Consider the following 12,796-nt stretch of genomic DNA (forward strand, 5'->3'; position numbering starts at 1 on the left):
TTTATTCACTGTTTTAGAGCATATCTACAAAAGACTTCTCTCTTCAAACAGCAATATAATAAAGAGAACTAAGCTTACAAAATGTGGCCCACTGCCTACAGTCTTCAGTGTCCTGCCTATGACTACCTGCAGGATCAGTCTGATTCTCTGGTCACCATGAAAGACACTTGAAAAAAGTTCCATACAGCTTTGTGTGAAGGACACCACAGATACTCAAAGGATCACTCCGGAATGCTGTAATATTTTAAAGACATTTTAAAATGTTTTAATTGAATATGCTTGTCAATGAATTATTGTTCAGAGAATTCAATTTACATAATGCAGTCATGTTACTAACAAATTGAAAATACTCTTAAATTCTTTGTAACAAAAAGGCAATGAATACGATTTCAGAAAAAACCTTAATGCCACTGTACAGACTACATTTGTACATAATACAGTATGGCTAATGTACTAAGCTGTTCTATCAGACATCTCTGCTCTTGTCTCTCCTGTCTAGAGATAAATGGATTTCATATGTTGAAAACCCTTCTTATTTTGTGTTCTAATGTGATTTCTGTCGTCCATTGAGAGGCAGAAGTTGACGATCTGCACCAGTAACAAGAATATTTTGGTGTAGGCACATAAAATGTTGAAAGATTTAAGGTAAACATTTTGACTGCCAAATTCCAAAATTTCTTTGGTTAAATATCTGACTCCTGAGACCATATTCATGTTAATTTCAACTTGCACTATACTCAATAAAAGGAAAACCGAATATTTTGTTTTTGAATGTCAAAGCAAAACAGAGCATAAACATGAACACGATAAGAGAGCAGGACTTCTCCATTAAATATCTGTTAAGAATTTAAGACAAACTGAAAGATTGTAAAGGCTTTGTCACAGGATATTTCTGGATATTACGAAGGGTAAAATGACACAAGAAATGTCTTTTATGCCACTCACTGCTCTTAACAAACCCTTCACGCTGCTAATCTGTATGGTCCATCAGCATATGCCCCTAGAGTGCCACACAAACATTATTCTACACTTAAATTCTACACAGTTTTAAACAGCACCATATATGTATACACATAGTCTCAAGTTTATTACACAGATCCATCTCGTACCAGTTTGGGCTCAGAACTCACAGGCGACAACACTGGAGTCCACTCCTTTTGGCAGCTGTTGTTTTTGCGATAACAGAACTGATTTGACTGAAACCAAAGACCATGCAACACTCAAAGTTGCTGTTGTTCAAATTGTTTTGTTTATCTAAATGTGTCCCTCCATGCCTGTCTGTTTTACAGAACAAGCAACAGGCTTGTGACTCCCTGTTTCTAAGAGCCATCTATTTTCATGAATGGGTTGATGTACCTATATGAACCAGCCGGTAAGTGTATGTGCATAAATATGTATTAACTCATATATCACTGTGTGTTTAGTTCATCATAAAGACTTGAAAAATTGAAAGAACATTGCTGAAGGCGATCCAATGAGTGTATTTTGGCATTTGTTTTGTTTGCGACATTTTTTTTTAGAGATCTCTTGATGTATGCTAAGAATCCACAGTCAGAATCTATTATTTATACAGCTGGATTCTAATATCCAATAATTATCCTGGACATTTAAGTTTTAAACAGCACATCTCTGGTTCATATCTCTTCCTTTTTTCTTAAAGAAATGAATGAAAAAAAAAAGAGTTCCTGTTGTTATCTGCTGTAAAACACGTTCGCCACCTGATTGGCCTCATACAGCAGGTCCTATAGACTGCACTGGCATGGCTAGCTGGCCATGGGGATCTGTTTGGGGGGCACGTTGTCTGGGCCTTAGTGTGCCGTGCAAGGCCGGTCAATGTTGGGGTCTCCATTGTTAGTCGTGTCAATCTGGTTGCATTTGCCCAGGTTCTTAATGATGTTGAAGTTAGAACGAGCAGTTTCCACAAAGCTGTTTTCCAGCAACCAGCCATCCGACTCAGATTCAGGGTCTCCTTGTCGTAGCACATTCTCCAAGGATGTCTGTAGGTAACGTACGCCTGTGAGCACTGACAACTATGACAAATAGAGAAAGAGACAACATTACACACAGACTGAGGTATGTACTCTATGAATATGGGAGAAGCCTTGTGGTAGTTAACACTGTGCCTATATCAAGCAGATTTATTATACATTTATATACCGACAAGTTGATCAAAATTAGTATATCCTATAGCATAAAACATTGAACATGTCAGTCAGCAATTTCATAAACAACCTTAAAATGAATTGTTTGAAGTATACATTCAACTAGTTATGTTCTCATGATGTGACTGGTCAGCTCCATGACTAAATAAAATGAACACATTTGGATGGTAAAGGGGGCACAGAATGTGACCTAGTGGAGGGTGAGATGAGAGTTCTTACTAGAGCACTGACACATGAGTGTGAGACTTAGATGGGGATTAGGGAACATGCAAGGTGAATGGACTACTACACTAATCACATGAAGGTAGAGCAGGGGTAAAGGATGAGGGAGGGACTCATATGAGTGACTTATAGTCTACTCACAACTTCTAAATAACATAACTGAAAATTCACTATGGTAAATCATGTGTTCCTCTGATTAGAACAAAACAAGCCAAATGCATTGAATTTAACTGTATCAAATCTCACAGAGCCAAAGCAAGAACAGGAATGCCCACCTCAAAGAGCCAGATAAGGAGGACAGTTAAACCAATTGAATGCATGATGTGGATATAGTAGTCCAGCAGTGCCTGGCGACAACCCCTTTTCCATAGATTTAGTTCCTCGGTCGGGTAGTCGTAGTTAAAGTGTGCTGAGTTGTTGGTAATCTGCTGCTGGATGCAGGGCCGAGGAGAGTTGACGTTACAGCAGCTGAAGGGCACGCCATCTATGAGGTACTTTCCCTCGACGTTGCTCCGAATACGGCTTGAGAGAAAACAATGAAGAAGAGATATTTTATTGAAAAGCTCAAAAAAAAAAAAAATACCCATGGAGTGCACAGTTGCATCAGACATCGCTCACATAGCTAAAGCAGGATTTATTCATTCAAGCTTCTGAGTTGAATGTTTTTGTGTCTCACAAAGGATGCCTTAAAACAATATTAGACTTCAAAGCCAAGCGGCCTTTACTTACTCCAAAACTTCCCTACTTGACATGTCCAGATAGCGGCTGCTTATCCACTGGATCTGGAACCAGTCTCTGTGACCTTCGTTGCCACAGCACTGGAATTCAATTTGCAGCAGGTCCACTGTGCGTTTTAGGAAACAGCGTCCCGGCGTATCTGTGTCTTTGTAATACAACATGGCATCACGCAAACCCAAAGCTAGTGACTCCTCCAGGTCGCCACGCATGCCGTAGCACATCAGCGCTCCCACCAGCACACACAATGTGAAAAAGAATGTACAGATTATGTAAGGGAGCATTAATAGCTTCCAACGTAAAAATTTGGTGGTGTCCGCGCAGTCATAGCAAATCTTGCCTCCGAGAAAATTTATTCCGCAAGCGATTAGTCCAACCGCAATTAGCATGTGCGGTACGATGTGGAGTTCACGATCTGCCATCAGATCGCGCCGTTTGTTTATTTCCACTTTGAGAAACAGGCCCAGGCTGAAGAGAATGATGCCCATCACCACCGAAACCCAGTTCAATACCCAAAGTACCTGGGCTAATTTGTCTCTTCTAGTTCGAGTGAACTTCACTCTCAGCACTGCCATTAATTACTGAGGTTGAGAATATAGTAAAAGAAAAGGGGGCAAAAATCTAGAACATGCAGACGAAAGAGTTGTGGAGAGGTTGGAATGAAAGACGGGTTCGCATTGATAGAACTATGGTTGCTGAAATTTCAATATGAAAACACGTGTTGACAGCGAAAAGGCTCCTGGAAAATCCAGGTGCTTCAGTTCATCTTCACACACATTTGTTTTTTAATTAACAGGTATAAAAAGCACCACTGCAATAATGGTAGGCTGCTGGTCTTTGCGGTTTGGGAGAACATGCTTTCTTAGATATTCTCCGTATCACTGGACATAAACCAACGTAATTTATAGATTCCTTGAAAACAGATACTTAGTCCCGCTGTCTGTGGTGAATGGTGGTTCTGAAAGACAAATATGCACATAATTTGATAACTAATATTAAAATATGTAACCTTACTTAACTCATCGCCACCCACTAGTTTCTCCCCCTTTCCTTTATAAACACTTTTTGCTAACAGCTGTGTGAAACAAATAATAATACGCAGAGGATAAGCTGAAGTAATTAAAAAATAATAAAAACTGCAAATTGCACGTACATAGAATATTTTGAACTGATGAAAATACGATGCTTATGAGTAGGACCTTGAAATGGAGGGACTTAATGATAATGTCAGGGAAAGGACAATGCTGTACATCATTGTATAAAAGCATAAAACTAATGATATCAAAACTACATTGTGTTAGAATAAACTGAACTCAGTTAAGGCATCAGACATTAACACAAGATGCATACTGTAATTAGAACAGTATATTCAGCATAATCCATGTTAGTAATCTGTTGCAGCAAACTGTGATCATACTACAAAAATGTATTATATTCTGAATATTTTTAATATTCTACAGTTTTAGGTCCATCTTTTACATGAAAGAAAGGGAAGTCAAATTCAAGCATTTCTGGTTGCACATACACAGCAAGTTCAGCCAGACATAGTAAATGAAGATGATCCTCTGAGAATTAATGGAAAACACAAAAAGTTTATTACTCACTCAGTCAAGTCTGCATTCACATCATGTGTTCTCAGTACGCAGAAGGCCAGTAATAAGTCTCCAGTTTCCAGTTTCCATATCTTTACGTCCGTATGTGAAATTGAATTAGCCTTGTATTGTTTGGCCAAAGACAAGGGGTGTCTGTATTGGAGTAACTCTCATAGGCCCAACCCTGACCTTTCCTTGTAATCCTCTCTAATCAGTAATCAGCCCAGTTGGATTTGGAAGAGTACCTTCTGCCACATACACAAATCTCACTGACCAACCACAGCTTGTGTGTGTGTGTGTGTGTGTGTGTATCTGTACTTTATGTATATGTGTTTGTGTATGCACACAACGCTGTATCTGAATGTAGTTTTTTTTATCCTGTGGATGATGAAAAGTGGATCCTCTTTTCTAAACAGTTGTCCAGTATTGCTGGAATCTTTGTCTTTCAGTGTGGCACCATTAGGTGCAAGATTCAGCAGATCCCAGTTCTGGACCATTTGATTTCACCCTAAGCTTCTTCTTGGTGAAGCTTTCAGGAATCATGGGTGCTAAATTCACAGTGAAACTCTCGTTTAGTGGCAGAGCTTGTTAACTTGTTTTAATCAAAGATGGAGACAATATAAAAGCATCTGTGCAAAAAACACTCTTGTCAAATAAGTCATGACATGAAAATGAGATGCAAATGGGGAAAACATTTGAATTTCATCTTTGAACATGTAAGGAAAGCTGTTTTATAATTTTCTACATTGCCATGTCTTCTGAGGCAGATGCAGATTGGTAAATGGATTCATTATAGATCTGAGAAGTGTAATGGCTCCCCCCAGGCCCCCACCAAACAAAGAAACAAACAAACTTCTTTACATCATTAAATCACATGAATTACTGAAAAATGTTTTAGCCAGCATAAAAAAGACAGCTTGTGTTGAATCTTTAAGCCTTTTGTCTGTGTCACAAATTTCATTTTATGGCTGTTTTTTTTTTCTCCTTTACATTATTGCAGTTAACTACTTCACATACCCTCAAGCAAAGCAAAGTGCTACCTTTCATATACACAACTGCCTCCATCTCTCTCCATCCCTCTCTCCCTCTCCCTTTCTCTCTCATAGACAGCCAATGAAATTCTGTCTGAATCTAAGCTCACTGGATTACCATGGCCTAAAGTAGATTGTGTTAGAGGAAAACACACACAGAGGCCCAGTCAGCAGATCTGGAGAGAAGATGCTTGTTGAACTCTGGGCTACTGGAAGAGCATGATTTTGAATGTGTAGGTGAGTCCCAGACCTTTCTTAACAGCGTATGTTAGTCACCACCAATTACGTGGAGATTGGCAAAATTTAGCAGGTGGAGACATGCTCTTATATACGTGAGTAAATATGTTTGTAAAGCCCAGTGGCAGCAGCTGTTTAAAGGGTTTTCCTGTTTGGTCATCCGAATAATACTTTACGACTGCAGTTGGTGTTCAGTAGGAGCTAGTCTTGTGTCATTGTTACCATTTAGAAACTTGAACTAATGAGTTGATTTTTTCCTTTTCTTTCAGTATACGCCATCAGTTTGAGTGTGCTTACTATCCAACAACCTCTACAGCAATGTCAGAGAAAGTAGGACTTCAAAGCAATTCTTAGTACCACTTATTAAATACAGTACTGTGTAATTTGAAGATGATGTTGAATACAGAGGTCCTGTGGACTAAAGCTTTAACAGACAACAATGTTAGGGGCATCATTCATTGGCTCAGGACATTCTCAGTTGAGGGTGAGTTAAGTCAGATGATGGAATAACTGACTGAAGACATTACTGTTAAATGATACTGTTCAAGTGTATTTCATTTTACTGTCCGTATGTTTTTCCACTCAGCATGTTGTAATTAGAGGTGGGTTTTCAACAGAGACACCACCTTTGCATGGTGGAATCCCAAAGGTGCCGACTTCTGCTGGCTATCGTAATGTAACACACATTTAAATGAGAGACTGACCTTAAACATGCTATTAATGTTGGACATTGGTTTACAAAAAAGAAAGAAAAAAGTTGGTTGTTACTTACAGATGCAGTGAGGACCTAACGTTGGCCATGTCTGTAAAGAGTCATTTATCTGTGGCCTCAGTGAACAGTACCTGTATCCTTTCAACAGGTGATGGAGGTATGGAGACAAGCCTGACACGTTTCAGATCCTGGCTTCAGGGAACTGCAGAGATGACCAAGAAGGAATTACTGACTCTATGTAAACATTACAAAACCATTCCTTCATATTTTATGATACACTCCTACATGACAACAGCTACAAATAATAACCTCCCTCCCAGACATCATTCATAATGCAATCCCAGATAATTTCATACGGTTATAACTAGAGAGTAGAAGAATGATTCTGAGGTGTGTGCACATTTTTAAATATTATACATATCCAGGGATTTAGGCAGGGTCAGATGAATAGGAAATCTGTTGTAGTGTGTCTAATATTCATGACTGATTGTATATTATTGCAGTGTTGACAGCTTGGTCTTGTTATCAATGATGACATTTATATTGCAGTGTTTTAATTATGCTTGGGACTATTTTGTGTACTAGTGAAGATAAAAGAGTTACAGTGATGCATTTAAACACTTTTGAGATGATGATTTTATTCATAGGAAGTGAGGGCATCGTGTCAAAGCCTACCAACAACACAATGACAACCAGGAAAATGGATTTGTCTTTTTCCACCTTTTACCTCTCTTACTCTGACTGCAGGTTTTGGCTGCTGTCAGGGGTTGTGGATGTTTCTAGACCAGACCTCCTTCACTCGAGTCCATGTCCTGATCCAGAGACTGAGGAATTTACTCTCACTGATACACTATGTAATGAAACAGAATGGCCCTCTTCACCTCTGCAATGGTAAGAATGAGTATCCTCCATCTATTCCATAGAAGTGATTAATGGAGCATTTGATGTCTCTATGTGAAACATCATCTGTGTATATGCATTGATGATTTGATTGTAGCTTAGCCTATTATGTTGAAATGACTTTATATACACATGGTAACAGCACATCACACATAACAATACTTCATACTGCATTCTTGAAGGACTTGTTCTTGGCTGTATATCTCCAACTTTAACAAGGAAACGCAACACTTTTAGCTGTAGTTCTGTATCAGCGTACAATGCGATTAACCTGACTTCAAAAAATAGTCCTGTGTCATTGACATGTCATTGAGGTAAATCGCTGAAATATTTCCACTCCATACATACACACATACACACACATACTTGCTCTCAGGTACAGGTCATTCATGTGGGGTACGCGAGGTTGATGGTCAGCCGTCCATAACAGGATGGAGCGGTTGGACCCAGGAGCTCCAATCCCTGAGACAGCACATGTTTCTGGGCAGGCTGGTTCAGTGGTGGGGGATCACAGGACTTCTTCCCAAAAACCCAGGTAAGTCTTGAGCTCACTTCTCCCTCATGGTGTTGGGCTAAGACAATATATAATAGCATGTATAATAATATAAGTGTATATTACATATATTTATATTTATATTTATATTTAGTGAATATTTATAAACACTGGGTGACATGATCTGATTTACTCTAGATACAAATTTTTAAGAAAAAACACAAAACAAAAATGCTAAGAATTCTTATATTGATTAAGTTTTGTAATGAATCCCTCCACCCTCGTTTCCAGATGCCCATCGGTTGAAGCAGATTTCTCAGATGTGGCGTGAGATGGACAAGATTCATAAGCAAGTCTGTCTGGAACTCAGGTGATCAGATACCTGTTCTTTTAGGTCTTCAAGTCAAGTTTTGTCAAGTTAGGCAGTTAAGAACTTGCCTCAGGGAGCTCTTTAAAACATTTTAGTAAGCATGACATTTGTTACAAATAGAACTACACTGTGTTTGAACACATAAAAAACCTATTAATAAGTGTAGTTAACCTATTTATATGCAGTTAAAAAGTGCAAGAGTAAAAGAGAAATTAAAATTGTTTGGTTAGAGCAAAGACAAAGAAACCCTTTGTTTGTTGCCTGTGAATTTCATATATTTCAACTATCTTTAAAACAACAGCATCAACAAAGTTATTTCCTATGATCAGTAGCTGGTTGATGATAATAATTTTGATATATTAATGTGTCTATAGACATCCTTACCTCTCACTCTTGTCAGGTGCGATGCTGAGGAGAAGCATCGCTGGAGTTCTCTCATCCAGGGTATGGTGGCTCATTTAGACAAACAACATGGACCTGTTTGGGTGTCAGAGGACTGTTCCAACCAGACTTATCCCCCACCATGTCTACAAGCTCTCCTGAAGCTAGTGCTTATACCTCATATAGACATCATATCTGTCCAAGCTATTGTATCCTGGAGTGTAAACATCTCACATTGTTTTCTGTTGACATTACATCCACTTTATACAATGTGTTCTTATGTTAATGGCTATTCAGACTATTCTCACTAACACAGGATAATCAAGACAGGTGGATTAAAGTTACATAGAACAGACTGAATGGCAGCACAATGAAAGCAAGCTCAAAGTACTCTTAGGAACAACAAAAATACAAGGGTAATAAATGCAAAAGAGAACAAATTTAAATTAAACCAGAGATAGGTGCAGATCATTATTGAATGAGCAACTAGTTAGACCAATGATCAGGAAACCAGTGATTCCAAACACTGTGAGAAGGGATTGGAGGCAGGGGGAGATGATGGTGTTACACTGAACAGTTTGCTTTAACAGACTATCTTCAGCTGATGTATTTTATTTTGGATGTGTCCAACTTCCTGAAATGCCGAGACAATCTCCTCCAGTCTTTTTGCCATGCCTTCAATATTCCGGCCAACTTTTCCCAGCAGATCCGTGGATTCTGGCTTCTGGACCATGGCTTTGTGTTGGTATGCCCTCACTTATCCTCAGTGGAAAATCTTCAGACTGTCTACAAGGCAAAAAAAATAGTGAATATAAAATTTTCTAATAAAATTCCTAATGTATGCTAATAAAATTCCTAATGTAAACTAGGACAAAACACAAAACAATGTAACATGTCCACAAGGTTTTCTAGTATTACAGAGCAGCAAAAAACAACAAAATTGCAGTTTTTCAGTTTAATGCAACAGAATCTGTCTTTGCCTTTGTGCTAAAGTGACCTTCAGTGCTAACTTGATTGCTTTGGCCTCACAGGATTCAATAGAGGTATTGCTGAGTCCCAAGTCCAAAGCCCCTTGGTTGCCATGGCAGCATCGTGCTATCCTGAGGACACTGCTGAAGCGGGGTGAAGGTGGGGCAGCACTAAGATATCTGTACTGTACTGCACCAGCCATAGAGAACACTCAGGACATCAGACTCCGCATGGACATTCTCCTACAGAACAAGTGAGGTGAACTTTAATCTCACTGACACAAGCTCACTGTGTGTGTGTGTGTGTGTGTGTGTGTGTGTGTGTGTGTGTGTGTGTGTGTGTGTTTCACGCTGATAGTCCCTCATTTTTCTCCTATCCTTAATATGGTGTACATCCTCATGATATTTGATAAATGCAATTACTTACATTTATATTTATTCATTTAGCAGATGCTTTTATCCAAGCAACCTCCAAGACAGGCAAAATACAAACCAGATTACTTAGTTGATATAAAAAGAAACCAAGCATAAAACTCAGCAAACCATTATCATTGAAAAAGGCTGGATTTGGAGCCATGAGAATGTTACTCAGACCTGGTTCGTTTCTGTCTGTCCTTTAGCTGTGTCTCTGAGGCATGGACTCTCCTAAGGACAGCTCAGACTGGAGATGACCAACTATGTAGACTCTTTATGCACGGCTGTGAAAGCCTGGGTCTACATGATGAAGATTTGGCCCTCATATGTCAGGTGACACAAGCAGAAGTTAACATCTAATGCAACAAGATGCTTGTTTATGGGAAGAAATGTTTCTTCATTTCTTTTTATATACCAATTAATTATTATCCTTTCTCAGGGGGGCAGTGTTTTTCGTATTCATCTTTGAGCAAAATGTGAAGACAAATTATTTTATATTCCTATGAAGTCTGGTTTCTTAAGCCCAGGTTTTGGATTCTGTTGTTGATGTTCTGTGTGTGAGTTTCTGGAATTTTCCTTTGTTTTCACATGAGGATATGCCAAAACTCTGTTTGACTGAGAGGCAGCGTGGGCTGTCAAGGCAGGCTGAGAGCTCAAACAACGGGACCCAAGGAGAAAAACTCACTGAACAGCAAACAGCAGTAAAAGATCAAGGTGTGCTACTCCAACACATAAATCTAGAATTTTCCCTTTGTTCAGCTGCAGTTCTACTGTTGGTTGATTATATTGTAATTGATTTTACAGGGCAGCCCCTTCGTCCATTGTCTTCATGGTTGTACCAGGCTCTGAACAGTGGTGCACTGTCGTCTGATAATTTGATCAAGCTTCTCAGAGAATCGGTGTCTGAACTTCAACAACCTCAAAAAACTGTACAAAGGTACAAAATAAAAATTTCCAGTCAAAATAACCACACAAACACTGCTCTCTCCAATATTTGTGGAAATCTCAGAAGAATTTCATGATTCCAATGAAAATTAGCGGGTAGGGCCTAGCAAATTTTCAACAAATTAAACATTGTAGAAATTTTGGAATTTCAAGAAACTGAACACGCAAAAAACATAATTATGCTTTTATTTTTACCAAGAGAGGAGGTGGTGTGGCCAGAGCACATGGAAACAAGAGTAAGAAGCATGGAGATTCCTCTCTCAAGTCAAGGCTTATACCAAGTACTGCCCAAGTTCTCCGCAGCAAACCTCATCGCTGAACCTCAACAACATCAGAGTGAGGACGATGTGTCTGAAGATGACCTGCCATTGTTGTTAGAGGTACTTAGGTTTGCAACATAGCCGAGCTTCCCTCTTATGTCATACTCATTTCATCCATCAGTCTATTCATCCATCCAATCACCCTTCCATCCATCAGCCTCACTTTCATTATTGCCTTGCAGGAGATGGATGAGCCTCTGTCAGTCTTCTCCTCTCGCTCCACCTCTCCTGACAGTCCTGACTCTGTCTGCTCATTCGCCTCTGCCCCCTCCTTCTGTTGCCCTGATTTGACCGAGGTGCTTCCTTCATCAGGATGTGGAAGTACAGAACCACTCACTGACCCCTCTGATCCACCCAGAGATGGAGATAGCCAAAATATGCCAGATGGAGAAAAAAACTTTTCAGACGCCACAATTTTCTGTTGCCCTGTTCTCACTCTGACACTAGAGGGCAGTAGTGAGGCAGTGTCCTTCAACAGCCTGGACAGAGAAGGCGAGGGAGACAAGCCGGCCACACCTGCTGAGTGTGAGTGAGACATTATTCAAACAACTGTTACTTTTCAGCAGGAAAGTGCAGTCTACACTGTATGTGCACATGCCACATTTTGTATATTTCATAAAGACTATTTTCAGTTAAATTACTAAAATACATAAATTAGCCATATTGACACTTCACTGAGTTTTTGTTTTTTTTTAAATCACACAACGTTATTGTCTGTGCTGGTTAAACTGTCTTAAGATTATATGTTTCTTTATGTCATTTTGTTGTACTGACATCAAACACTTTGTTTTCTTCTGAATTTCCATGAATATCCAAGTTGGTGTTGAAGAGATCTTGACCTGTATAATACCTGGAAATATCTCACTAGTTTGTGAGGACAACGCTGTGGAAATTACACAGACTGAGAAAAGGTATGCTTTGGTCATGCTGAAGATGAATTCTTAACATTGAAGACATAAAACACTTTAGGACTGTGACCAGAAAAATTGCTCCTTCAGATAATACAATTCTTATCATGCAGTATCTTGTTGGCAAATTCTATATGGGATAAAAGGTATTAATGCACAATAATGGTGTATATTTCACTGATAAAATAACACTTATAATCTGTATTTTTGTATTTGGTCATTTGTAGGCAGAGGAGCAGATTGAATCTCCACCCTCAGTGCTACAGTAATGAAGATAATCAGTCAGTCCCTTCTACTTCTGAGGGGCTGCTGGAAAGTCACAATTTTTTAACACCTGAAAGTGGTGAGTTAATAATGTTAATATAATACCAGTAAAGAAATATTTGAAATCAATGAAATGTAATTC

At 39.1% G+C, this 12,796-nt stretch overlaps 1 protein-coding gene across 1 annotated transcript; it reads right to left on the reverse strand.

The window, feature by feature from the left end:
- Positions 1-1,808: 1,808 nt before the first annotated feature.
- Positions 1,809-3,694, reverse strand: prph2la (peripherin 2-like a). The gene is made up of 3 exons (XM_030787044.1): positions 3,114-3,694; positions 2,660-2,906; positions 1,809-2,030 (listed from the first exon to the last, which is right to left on the reverse strand). Exons 1-3 carry the CDS (start codon positions 3,692-3,694, stop codon positions 1,809-1,811), a joined length of 1,050 nt encoding a protein of 349 aa, XP_030642904.1.
- Positions 3,695-12,796: the final 9,102 nt, after the last annotated feature.

Source organism: Chanos chanos, chromosome 10 (genome assembly GCF_902362185.1).
Source record: "Chanos chanos chromosome 10, fChaCha1.1, whole genome shotgun sequence".
Taxonomy (NCBI): Eukaryota; Metazoa; Chordata; class Actinopteri; order Gonorynchiformes; family Chanidae; genus Chanos; species Chanos chanos.